The sequence below is a fragment of the Alexandromys fortis genome, unplaced genomic scaffold, assembly GCF_014885135.2.
Source record: "Alexandromys fortis isolate MF-2015 unplaced genomic scaffold, M_Fortis_MF-2015_v1.1 scaffold_291, whole genome shotgun sequence".
Classification (NCBI taxonomy): Eukaryota; Metazoa; Chordata; class Mammalia; order Rodentia; family Cricetidae; genus Alexandromys; species Alexandromys fortis.
This window is the reverse complement of record NW_026068163.1, coordinates 623,670-635,900: the sequence shown is the minus strand read 5'-3', so window position 1 is coordinate 635,900 and position 12,231 is coordinate 623,670. Positions and strand designations below refer to the sequence as shown.

At 49.0% G+C, this 12,231-nt stretch overlaps 1 protein-coding gene and 1 long non-coding RNA gene across 17 annotated transcripts in view; one reads left to right on the top strand and one right to left on the bottom strand.

Moving 5' to 3' along the window:
* LOC126491934 (uncharacterized) overlaps positions 1-3,171 on the bottom strand; it is a 7,036-nt gene extending 3,865 nt beyond the window's left edge. Inside the window, exons 1-2 of the long non-coding RNA XR_007589496.1 lie at positions 3,092-3,171; positions 2,597-2,721 (exon numbers count right to left, since the gene is read on the bottom strand). This is a non-coding gene — a long non-coding RNA (uncharacterized lncRNA). The remainder of the gene's footprint in view (positions 1-2,596; positions 2,722-3,091) is intronic.
* Positions 1-12,231, top strand: part of Cux1 (cut like homeobox 1) — a 348,081-nt gene that overhangs the window by 10,013 nt on the left and 325,837 nt on the right. For 8 of the 16 annotated variants that reach the window (XM_050127934.1, XM_050127933.1, XM_050127932.1 and 5 more), the window contains exon 1: positions 6,061-6,512. The exons of 2 other annotated variants lie outside the window; for them this stretch is intronic. In XM_050127934.1, the coding sequence (XP_049983891.1) occupies positions 6,195-6,512 (318 nt within the window). In that variant the 5' untranslated portion in view covers positions 6,061-6,194. Of the gene's footprint in view, positions 1-4,531; positions 4,744-6,060; positions 6,513-12,231 lie in introns of those variants that run through there. 6 more of the 16 variants (XM_050127936.1, XM_050127935.1, XM_050127931.1 and 3 more) reach the window with 1 other exon arrangement.

Genomic DNA, 12,231 nt, shown 5'->3' with positions numbered 1-12,231 from the left:
GTATATCAATTTCTTCATTTTCATCTGTATTTTTTTTCTTTACTGTTGGAGGCCACAGGCATTTGGCAGGAGTTTTGTGTTTAATAGAGCCCTGGGCCATGGGAAGTGGGGTAAGAGGATGTGGGGTTGGAGGGGGTGTCTTTCTAACGAGAGGAAAGGTAATCAGACAGGAGGCCACCAGCAAGATACACTGCAGAACAAGGAAGCAGTAGCTGCGCAGGAGATTCAAGTCGAGCAAAACTGCTTTCTTCCACTCTAGTGTCCTTGAAGCGAGTGGCTGGGAAAGCAGGCCACACCTTTCTAAGTCACCAGAGTCTACAGCCCCTGCTGCCTTCATTCACCCTTGTTTGAAATCGAGGATGCGCTCAAGTGTTTGATTTGTGCAGTTAATGCTGAAGGAAATTACCAGAGTTTAAACTCTGAACTCCGAGTAGGTGTTTCTTTTTTCACATTACCTTGAGTGAGGCTGCAGAGTCATTCTGTCCGGCTGTACTTGCTCAATAAGGAAATGCAGTTAACATTATAAAAAAAATTGTCTGTGGTTGCTTGCAAGGCATCCCAAGTTTGGTTAAGGGAGAAACAAATGGATAAATTAGCCTTTTCTTAAGTGAATATTGCAAAATGTCGAGCAACGGAATGCCGTTCATACTCTCATTAAAATGTATTTGGGTGTTGACAGCTTTTTTTTTTTTTTTTTTTTGAGACAGGGTTTCTCTGTATTTTTGGAGCCTGTCCTGGAACTAGCTCTTGTAGACCAGGCTGGCCTTGAACTCATGGAGATCTGCCTGCCTCTTATTCTTAGGATTTTAGTTTGGTAAATATTCCAGATTATTCCTTGGTTTTTCTTAGGAAGAACATTTCTTGGGACCACCTAGGGAGGATGCGTTTAGTAGGTATTACCCTTGGATGGTGGTTTCAGAAACCATACATTCGCCAACATTCACCTAACAGGTTTTTACAAACTAAACCCGATGCTATCAGGAGAAGAGGGAGTTCACACTATGAGGAGAAATAGGGAAGAGTAAATTCCCCAGGGTATCTTACACTTTTCTCTGACATCCCTTAGTGTTACCACAACCCCAACGGAGTCTTGCTATCACTATTTGCTGTTGTTGGTTTTTGGAGACGGGGTCTCATCAGCAAGGCTGGCCCCGAATTCCTGATGCATCGTGCTGGATTTCTTGCTCTCCTACCTTTGCCTCCTGCTGGGGTGACAGGTGTGTGCCACCATGTTAGCTACCCCTATTTTATTTTATCATTTTGTGTAACAATAAAAACAGCCCCAGAAGAGACAGAGAAATTTCTGGGTTCCTGCAAATACTTACGTAGTTGCCCTTTTGCTGCTAAGCCAGATTTAAAGGTGCCAGGAATGGATATCATTTTGATCAGTTTTCTCATTTGATGACAGGGGGCTTAATGGGGAAAGCTTGGGGTGGCGATTAGTCATGCACTTGGGAACTGCGAGTCTCTTCCCCTAAAGGGAGAAGCTAAACATTAAAAAAAAAATATGACCAAATGCCTTTGGATTGTTTTTCTTATGTCTCATTCAAAGTCATATCAATTGTATGTTGGGTTTATTTTATTTTATTTTTTGGTCCTGGGTCAGAGCCATCCTTTCTCATTCTGGGTTCTGGAAAGATCTGATCACTCATTGTGTTATCTTTGTGGGTGGCGATGGAGGCAGAAGTTCTTAAACCCTTCCATTTTTGAAATATTTTAAGCAGTTCATAACTTTGTAAAGCCACTGTATTGAGATGCCAGTGGCTGTGCAGGTTTTACAATACTTCGCCTGAACCTCAACCTGAAATGGGGGGGAAAAAACAAACCCAGTCTTTGAACTACTTATCGTTTGTTCTTTATTAAATTTCATTTATTACTTATGAGTATGATGAGCTTGTGTGCACGATGTGTGCAGTGGCACACATGCCACAGCTAGAGGGTGGAGGTCAGAGGACACTTTCGTGGATTCTGGGACTGGAACTCAAGCCATCCGACTGGCACAGCAATGGCTCTGCCCACTGAGACACCCCACCGTCTCGAAGCAATGGCTCTGCCCACTGAGACACCCCACCATCTCGAAGCTCTTCTTTTTATGTCTCCTCTTGTTCCGGACATCTTAAATGCACTCTTCAAAATCTTTTCACAAGTCTTTGCATTGTTACTTCATTCACCCAAGATAATTTTTGATTAGTGATTTAACTTTTGAAATGAGAACATTTTATGCCATTGGAGAAGTCATCCTAATTCTCCCCCCCCCCCACCCCCGCCTTTCTTGGCTGAGGGCTATAAAAGTTTGTATAACTCAAAAACTATGTTAGGAGAAATTTAAATTTTACTTAAATAAAGTTTAAGCTCTGGGTCACCCAATGTAAGCCAGGTTAACATGCAAAAATATAAACATAACTAGAAACGGAACAGTTGTATTTAATACCCGTCAAACTTGTATCTAAAATATTGCTATGGATTCAGAACTCTGAATTCCAACCAGATGTATTTCCCGACTATTACACAGGTCATATATATTTCAGTTTTTAAAGTTCAAACCCAGGGGATCGGCACGATAATTAGATTGAGAACATCTGTGGTAAATCCATACCATTTCCCCGATCGTTCCTCACGAGAGGGAATTGGCTTGTTTTAAGGCTCCCGCACATTTTGTTTAGCCGCCTTTAGGCCAATTTTTGTCGTTCTTGCCGGCCACCGCACAAGCATAGATGGTCTCTAAAGTGCAAGATAGGGGAAAAAAAAGGGTAAGATCTAAGTAGCTCAAGGTGGTCTTGTAGTTGCTTCCCGCTTGGACCCCGAACAGGGAGTGGCCAAGTACGCGGAGCCGGGTGGGCAAGTGTGACGGGGCGGGGGGCGGGGGGGGGGGGACGACCCTGAGAACCCGAGTGTCGGGGAGCCGCTGCCCTCTACCGGGCGGCGCGATCGGAACTGCAGAGCAGCCGCCCGCGCGTTCCGGCTCCGGCGCCTAAGACTCAGGCAAGCCTGCGGCCACCCGAGATCCGCAGCGTCCCTCCTGACGCCGCGTCACGGTATCCGGACTGGAGGCTGGCTCTGCGCCCCCTGACGCCCGCGCGCTCCCACGCACCTGCTTCGTGGCGCTCCTGCGGCTCAGAGGCTGCGACTTGGGAAGCCCGGTGCAACCGGGTCTCGACCGCTCCGTGACTGAGACGCTTCGGGCGGCAGTTGCAAGATCTGGGACACTTGCGTTCTTTAAATCTCGGGGGGGGGNGGGGGGGGGGGGACTTTCACTTCCAGCCCCCTTCTCCAAAAATATCGATCTCACCGCAACCGATTAGCGCTAAACCCTCAAACTTGGCCCCGAGAGCAATTATTTTCTACTGTCATGTTTTGTGTTCCATACACACGTTATTTACATATAATTTTAAAGATTAAGGAATTTGGGGGATTTGTCTTAACTAATTACACGTTCAACGAGACGCAGAAGAGTGAAAACACTGTACCCCTACTGTAAACGCAAACTCGCTGGTGTGAATAAATCCATTAAAGATGACGATCCTAAAACGCGTACTTTGGGGCCAGAGGAAACGTAAAGAGAATTTCCTCCCCCGACTCTCGGTTTTAAAGTGAGCATTTCTGTAAACTCGGGAACACGCGCTCCGTTTTGAGTGCAACCAACGCACGCTTTCAAACTTTCTGCCTGCAAAGACGAGGCGCGGAGCTGAGTGAACCACAGAGGAAGTTTCTTGGATTGTGTCGCAGAAGCGTGGTTGGGGACAGAGCTGTACTCTAAGACTTTGCCGGTCCCGGCCCAAGCTGGAGCGGCTCTGAAGGGTGGGGAGCCTGCTGCCACTTGCTGATGTGTTCCCGTGCAATTTGGGGATCGCACCGAGTGTGGGGCATGAACGCGAGCACAGCAACAGCAGCCGCGGGAGGGTCCAGGGCTGGTGGTCAACCCCTCCCTTTAACACTACACAATTGTACTTCCAAGAAAGTGAAACACTGGTCGTGACCCATGTGGTCTGGAGGTCCCCCAGCTGGAACGCACAGGGGACCGGAGTGAGGTCATCCCCGGCACACGCGCGCGGGACGGGCGGTGGGTCCGGGTCGCGGGCTTTGCAGGTGGTCATGGCACGCTCCGCATGCACGGGGCCAAAGAGCGCTGCGCCCGCACACGGCCGCGAGCGGCGCAGCCCACCGTCCCCGCGTGAGAAAGCCGGGGGACTTCACCCCAGGGCGAGCCCCCCCCCCAGCGACCGCGCGACCTTTTCGGGGGGAGGGGGAGGCTCCCTTTAGGTGAGCGTCAGGGTCCCGGTGGAGACCCTGCAGCGCCCCCTCGAGGCCGGGCCGCCGCAGGGTCGCCGCGCGGCCGGGGAGGGGGGCTCGCGGCGGGGCGCGCGGGAAAAAGGGTGAGGGGTCGCGAGGGCCCCGGATGCCCGCGCTCGGGCTGTGGGGAGAGAGCGCGGCGCGCGCGCGCCAAGGCCGCCGCCGCCGCCGCGTTACCCTCAGGCTCCTGACTCCGCGGCGGAGGCGGCGGTGGCGGCGGCGGCGGCGGCGGCGGCGGCGCCGTGAGGAAGGAGTCCGCGTCCGCGGTGGCTGAGGCGGCGGCCGGCTCCAGGCCGGGTTTTGGCGCCCGCCCGCCTGCTGCCTCCTGGCGGCTCCTGAACTCCAGCCCCCTCTCTATCAGCCTCTCACTCCGTCTCAATATGTCTCAAGATGGCGGCCAATGTGGGATCGATGTTTCAATATTGGAAGCGCTTTGATTTACAGCAGCTGCAGGTCAGGCTTCTCGGCGCTCGGCCTCGCGCCCGGGGGGTGAGGGCTGCGGGCGGTCGCGGCCTCCCTCAGGAAGGAGGGTGACACTCCGGGCTGCCAGGCCCTGGCGGGGGTGCTGAGGCGACGGGGGAAGGCAGGAGGGGGGTGCCGGGAGAAGAGCGGGGCCGAGTCGGCGGCGAGTCCCTCGGGCTCCCCGGCTCTCATTGATCACTCGGCTTGATCAGAAATTGATCCTCTTTGTTCAATTCATCGATCAGCCCAAGATGGCGCCGGAGCCGCCAGCCGCCACCAACATCTTTGCCCCCCGGTGTCTGCCCCCTTCAACCCCGGAGGGTGTCTTCCTCCCCACCGTCATCGCCATCACCAGCGTCGCCGTCGTGGCCGACCCCGCGCGCTGTCGTGGTCGTGGGACCCCGGTGGGAAGGAGGGGGGAGCGGCGGTCTCTCCCCCCCCCGGGGGCTCAGTGGGAACTCGCGCGCGCTAAAGAGGGGGACGCGCCACGGGGTGACTCCGGAGGGGTGGCGGGCTTGCCGAGCAGGGGAGCTGCGGGACGCTCGTCGCCCTCCCGCCAGTCACGTCCTGCCTTTCCCCCCCGGCTCAGCCCCGGCGTATTCCCGGGGAAAGTTTGTGGGGAGTTGCTGGTGGGGGGTGAAGCGCCTGTCTCTCTCTTTCCTCTGTCTCCGGGAGGAGAGAGTCGCGGACCGCCGCCGCCGCCGCCACTGCCCCGCCGGCGCGGCGGAGCTGGAGCTGGTGGCGCTGTGGTGCCGCCGGCTCCGGGGGAGGGTCAGATCGGCCACCGGCGGCTGGCGGCGGCGGCGACGGCCAGGCTGGCGGGTGGCCCCTTGTCGTGGAGACGGCGGGAGGCTTGGAGCTCCCGGCTGCTCCCCGGTCGGTCCCCTTGGGCAGAGCCGCCACCATTCCTCTTTTCACTACTCCCGTCAGGGATTGTCAACCGGTGTGGACCGGCTAGGGGACCGGCTTCCCGGTGTGGCGGGTCCCTCCCCCACCCCGTTTGTTTACGTCCCGGGGCCAACCCGCAAGCCCCGCGCTCTTTTGTGTGTCTGCTGCGTGAAAGTGACTGCGGAGCTGGATCTGTTCCCCCCCCCTTTTTTTTTTGCGCCGGGGGACTTCCCTGGGAAGGGGTTGTGGGGGAAAGCTTTGGAAGGGGAAAACTTGGCTGGCGGGGGACGCCGGTGGGTCGCGCAGAGTGTGGGATCGGCCCCGGAGGAGGGAGGAAGGCTGCAACTTTCTACCGAGTGCAGGCCCCTGCGTGACCCGATCTCGGGCGCTTTTCCTACCGGATCACTGATCGGTGCAGACAGACTTAGCTGTGCGTCTCAGGGACTTCCAGGGCTCCCTCGCCTCACCGACCCGTCGCTTGCATCACTCCAGCCCCTCACTCTCTTTCGCGGAGGGGTGTATTCTGTCCTCTCTGCTAAGGGGCCCCAGGAGCTATGGAGCGCGCGGCAGGTCCTCTGCAAGCTGCCTTCTCCAGCCCGGTTCTCGAAAGCAAAGCCCCGGGGGCCCCGCTGGACTGTGTGAAGACTGATTGTCGTTCCCCATCTCCTCGAGGGGATGGTGCCGGGGCTTCCCATTTCTCCGCGGAGCTGCCTGCGTGCCCAGAGGGTGGTACCCTGCCTGCCACCCCTCACCTGAACCGGCTTCTCGCCCTCGGGGCCCTCCCCGCTAGTGCCAGCTCCGCGTTCGCGGCTCCTGGACGGCCCCGGGAATCAGCCAGGTGGATGTTTTGCGTAGCCGGAGCCAAGTTGAAGGTGAGCGGCGAATGAGCCCGCAGAGCTTTGATCATTGGGGACCCTGGGGAGTGGGGACAGTTTTGTGGTCCTGAGCGGCATTGTGTGTGTGTGAGAGAGATGTTCCATAACATCTCTAGGGAACCGCCTTTGCTCCCAACTCTGAAGTGTGCTTGAACTTGAACTTGAGTGAACTTTCCTAACCCACCCGCAGCACCCTTAGGAGCCTGAAACAAACGAACTCCATATGTAGGCCTGCAGGAAACGAAGCTGATTGGATTAAAACATAAATAAGTGGAGTGAAACAACTTTAATTGTGCTTGCTTTTTCTACCCTTGCCTACGTGAGGACGATAAGGCAGACTCATACTCGTTATGAAATTTCCTCCCATTTCTCTCTTAACTAAGGAAGACTATGTGAAATATGTACTTCTGATAAGATTAAAACTTAAAGAAGTTCGAGTATTTACTGACTAAGATAGATTACTCCATAGTGTCTATTGTGTAAATTAGATTCCTGAATGTAATGTACACAGCCGGATGGCATTTTTTGATTAATTGGTCTACCCTATTTTAGTAAAAATAGCTCCCTTTTACCATAATTTAATTCGTGTGCTTACTGTAAAACCCGTTGTGGAATTTTAAGAAACAAACCTTAATTTTCGCTATCACCACCCTCTTGTGACATCCCAGTTTAATATCAGTAAAGTTCCTTTATTAAGGATTACCAAAGAAGGCCAGAAAAATGATTTGGTTTCTTGAGAATTAATAGATTTTATGAACTTGGTGTTTGTTCTTGCAGCCTCTCCAGCCCCCCAATACATTGAATAGCTTTCTTGGGGGATCTTGAGGACGTTTCACCTCAGGACTTCATTGTAAGTTTCACTTGTAGTTAACACGAAAGAACTTTCTGTTGCCCTTAAAACAACAACAACAAACAAAACCCTTTGTTTAAGCACTGTTGTTGTTACAGAGACTATTGGCTTTTGGTAGATAACGATTTGGCCTTAGGTGGTTTCAACTATGTCACCAGTAGGCAACTTTGAAAGCCTTACTTGAACTTGGAATGCCAAAGATCAAGTGTGATTCTGGACTGCTCCTTTATCTGGGAGCTTAGGTCCAGGGTTTTTGAGTTGGTATCTGGTTGAGGGTCCTCTTTTCTCACTAATGGAGAGTCGGAGATTTTGGGTGAGAATTTTTTAGGTATCACTGAGATCCAACTGACTGAAAGCCTTCTCTAAATCTTAGCTGGATCCAGTTAGGTCTTGGCTAGATGCAGCAGGACCCTGCACCCCTTCAGCATCTTGGAGGGCTATGTTCTTATGCCCCTTCTTCTTGGGTCTTAAAACCACCTTGGGACTTGGAGTGGATGTCTGCTGCTAAAGAGAGTTTCTGAAAACTGGACTGTTTCCTTTCTCATCACCAACTGAGGCTTGTCCTGTGCAAAATTAGTGTGCTCTAGCATTGCTAAGACTAGTTGAACAAGTTTTGATCCTGTCCCAGACTTGTAAAAACCAAATTTTTTTTAATTAAGAAAAACACTATTGTATAAATTTATCTTTTAAATACATGTTTGAAAAGAGGTATATTTAACTCTTGTAACTTGTTTTCACATTAGTGGATCTCGGGGATGGGGCCTGCCTGTGACTGCGTCAGTCTGGGGCGTTTTCCCTGCAAAAGTGAACTTTAAAATTGTTCTCTCCCCAAATTAAAAAACCAGTTCAGTTTTTGCTGAAGTCCATTTTCTGGTTGCTTTTCTTTGTTTCCTCTTATGGCCATGCTTGAATTTGTATATGTGTGTGCATGTGTTTGTGTGTGTGAGTTGTGTTTCCAGCACTCCAACTCTGCTCCTTGTAATAGGTATATAATTTCAATTAAAATACCTCCCTTAGTGCCTTTGATAGGATAATGAATGAACAAATGATGCAGGGCACTCCTATTTTTTCTTTTCCTGGTTCTTTTAATATAGGTGTCTTATGAGACTGGGTGTGGGAAGGGTTATTATCAGTTGCTTAAAGCTTTTACCTGGGTGAAACCTTTTTTTTTCTTTTTTCTTTTTTTTAAGGCACAAGTCAGTGCAAGAATAAAATAATGCAGTAACTCTTGATGCGGTTGGTTGCACTGAAGCCCTTTGGCCTGTCTTCTATCAATACTCAGGTCTAACTTGGAAATGGGAACAGACAACTCAGTCTATTCAAGAATTTTTCTCTCCTAATCCATTGAGTGGACCTGCCATCTGCTCAACCCCACTGAGCCCAAGACACTTGCTAGTTTTAAAAGTACCTTTTCTGTTGACAGTCAAAGAAGAGAAAACTATCAGTGTGTGTGGGAGCTTTCCATTGATGGTCACGGTTTTCCTGGGATTGTAGGAAAAATAAGGCCAGAGAAAAGTCCAAGTCTCTATTCCATAGTGAAATGAAGGAAAGATAGATTTGTTAGGGGACAATCTGTATATTACTTTAGGAGAAATGTCACCATAAGAAAAATCTCTGTTCTTGACCTTGGTTCCTTTTATAGTTTCCAAAAATTTCACGTATCTTACTGGGGCATAACATGAATGTTAAGTTACTGTAGTAAGTTATTCTGCTATATAGAATTGTAAGTGACTATAAGAATTATTTTAAATTTATTTGAAATTTAATACGTTGCTTTAAAGTATATATGCCCTTCCCAAGAAAGGTCCGATTTTTATTAGTCATTGTCAGCGGCAGAAATGTGTCTACCTCGTCTTTTTGTTTTGTCTGAAGCTCTGGGTTATTGCTGCCGCAGAGAGATAGTTTTGGTTTCAATTGAAATTCCCCTGCCTCTGATTGTTTAAACCAGACCCTTAATCTTATTTTAACATATTCTAACCATTCAAAAAACCTGGAAGACTTGTTTTGTGTAAGTAGCAAGCAAATGCAGTTTAAACACTCCAGCAATTCTGGTATCTAATTGGAAACAGGTGGGGCTCTTGGACTCTTTCGTGGGAGTCTGACCGTAGCCAAGTGGAGGGACACTTGCTGCTGCTAGTTATTCATTTTGTTGGTGATATTTGAAGAGAGGCCCACAAGCCTCTTTTTGCCCCAAACTGCTGTTTACCTGAACATCCTAGTCATGTCTGAGGGTAAAAAGATCTCAGAGGCAATAATTGGATAAGAGGTGTTTTTTGTTTTTCAGAGACAAGGTCTCTCTGTCTACTTAGCCCTGGCTGTCCTGAACTCAGCAATCCACTTGCCTCAGCTTGCTGAGTGCTGGGATTAAGGGCACCAGTCACTACTCTTGGCTCATCCATGATCCAAACATAGATTTACATTTTATGATAACTTGATGGTGATTTGAGTTCAGGGACAAGTTACTTTGCCTAAAAATTCTACATGTAATGAAAGGCTTTTTCATTGAAAGCCTTAAAATTTTTACTTGGTCTGAGGTGTATTTCACTAACACATCAGTGCTAGGATCTCCTGAACTTTTTGCCTTTTTCCTATTTCAGGTTTTGAGGGTATACTTCTGAGAGCCACCTGGCGACTTTGACTTTCTGTATGTTCCAAATTAGGTTTTGCTGTGTGTATGTGTACTAGGATTTTCTAAGGAGTGTTCGGAGTTGTTGGTCTTGTTCATGTTTCCTGAGTTGCTTTGAGTCCCACTTTTAAAATTCTTTAATTAATATATCTCTGTAGCACAAGACAGTTTCAAACTCAGAGTAGTCCTCCTGCCTTGACCCATCCCAATACTGAGATTACAGACATGAACCACTGTACTCATCCCTGACAAATTCTTTTTTTTTGTTTGTTTTTTTGAGATAGGGTTTCTCTGTACGTTTGGAGCCTGTTCTGGAACTAGCTTTTGTAGACCAGGCTGGCCTCAAACTCACAAAGATCTACCTGCTTCTGCCTTCCCGAGTGCTGGGATTAAAGGCGTGCGCCACCATCGCCCAGCACAGATTCCTTCCTTCCTTCCTTCCTTCCTTCCTTCCTTCCTTCCTTCCTTCCTTCCTTCCTTCCTTCCTTCCTTCCTTCCTTCCTTTTTCCAAGGTAGGGTTTCTTTGTGAAGCCTAGGCTGTCCTGGAACTAGCTCTGTAGACCAGGCTGGCCTTGAACTGACAGATCTGCCTGCCTCTGCCTCCCAAGTGCTAGGATTAATGGGGTGCACCATCACTGCCCTGCAAGCCCTGTCTCTTTTTAAGCTGGGTTCTGAGAAAGTTGGTGAGACGAGCATTGTGTGGCAGGGAAGGGAGTGTCCTTACAAGAAGGGACCTGGGCATTGAGAGAACCTGTGTTGGTCTGTTGGTCTCAGTGCAGCTGTACCAAGAATTCTTCAGTTCTAAAAAGTGCTGTGGTATACATGTTCGTATTAAAAATTCTGAAGTGAACACCTTTCTGAAAGATGTCTAGTTTGTTGTAAACCTCTTCAAGATTTTTAGGGCTATACCTGGCATGGTAGCATACACCTTTAATCTCAGTACTCCGCAGGTTGAGGCAGGTGGATCTCTGAGTTTGTGGCCAGTCTGGTCTGCATAGTGAGCTCCAGATCAAACAGGGCTACATGGTAAGTTTGAAAAACAGACAAACAAAAGAATTTTAGGGCTGTGGATGTCTGGTAGATCGATTGCCTAGTATGAAAATCAAAAGGTTCCCTCTCTAGCACTGGAAAAAAAGTTATAGTAAATAAAAATAAAGTATATCAATTTCTTCATTTTCATCTGTATTTTTTTTCTTTACTGTTGGAGGCCACAGGCATTTGGCAGGAGTTTTGTGTTTAATAGAGCCCTGGGCCATGGGAAGTGGGGTAAGAGGATGTGGGGTTGGAGGGGGTGTCTTTCTAACGAGAGGAAAGGTAATCAGACAGGAGGCCACCAGCAAGATACACTGCAGAACAAGGAAGCAGTAGCTGCGCAGGAGATTCAAGTCGAGCAAAACTGCTTTCTTCCACTCTAGTGTCCTTGAAGCGAGTGGCTGGGAAAGCAGGCCACACCTTTCTAAGTCACCAGAGTCTACAGCCCCTGCTGCCTTCATTCACCCTTGTTTGAAATCGAGGATGCGCTCAAGTGTTTGATTTGTGCAGTTAATGCTGAAGGAAATTACCAGAGTTTAAACTCTGAACTCCGAGTAGGTGTTTCTTTTTTCACATTACCTTGAGTGAGGCTGCAGAGTCATTCTGTCCGGCTGTACTTGCTCAATAAGGAAATGCAGTTAACATTATAAAAAAAATTGTCTGTGGTTGCTTGCAAGGCATCCCAAGTTTGGTTAAGGGAGAAACAAATGGATAAATTAGCCTTTTCTTAAGTGAATATTGCAAAATGTCGAGCAACGGAATGCCGTTCATACTCTCATTAAAATGTATTTGGGTGTTGACAGCTTTTTTTTTTTTTTTTTTAGATGGAAGGGACTCTCAGATCCTGTCCACCTGGTATATGAAGAAAATAAAATCAGAGCTGAGGATGTAGTACAGTTGTAGAGTGCCTGCTAGCACCAGGCTCTAGGTTCCACACCCAGTAAGATGGTGCACACCTGTAAATCTCAGGACCGGGAGGTTGATGAGGGAGGATCAGAAGTTCAGGGTCATCCTTGAATACATAGAGTTTGAGGGCAGCCTGGACTAAGTGAGATCCTGTCTGAAAAAATAAAAGATTAAACTTAACCCACAGCTCAGGAGCTTCTTTCCACTTGCCTTCCTCCTGTAAGCAAGGTAGTGTTCTTTCAGTTGGGTCTTTCTCTCTAATAACTTGTGCTTTTGTTTTCTAACATAGTTTGATGTTTTAA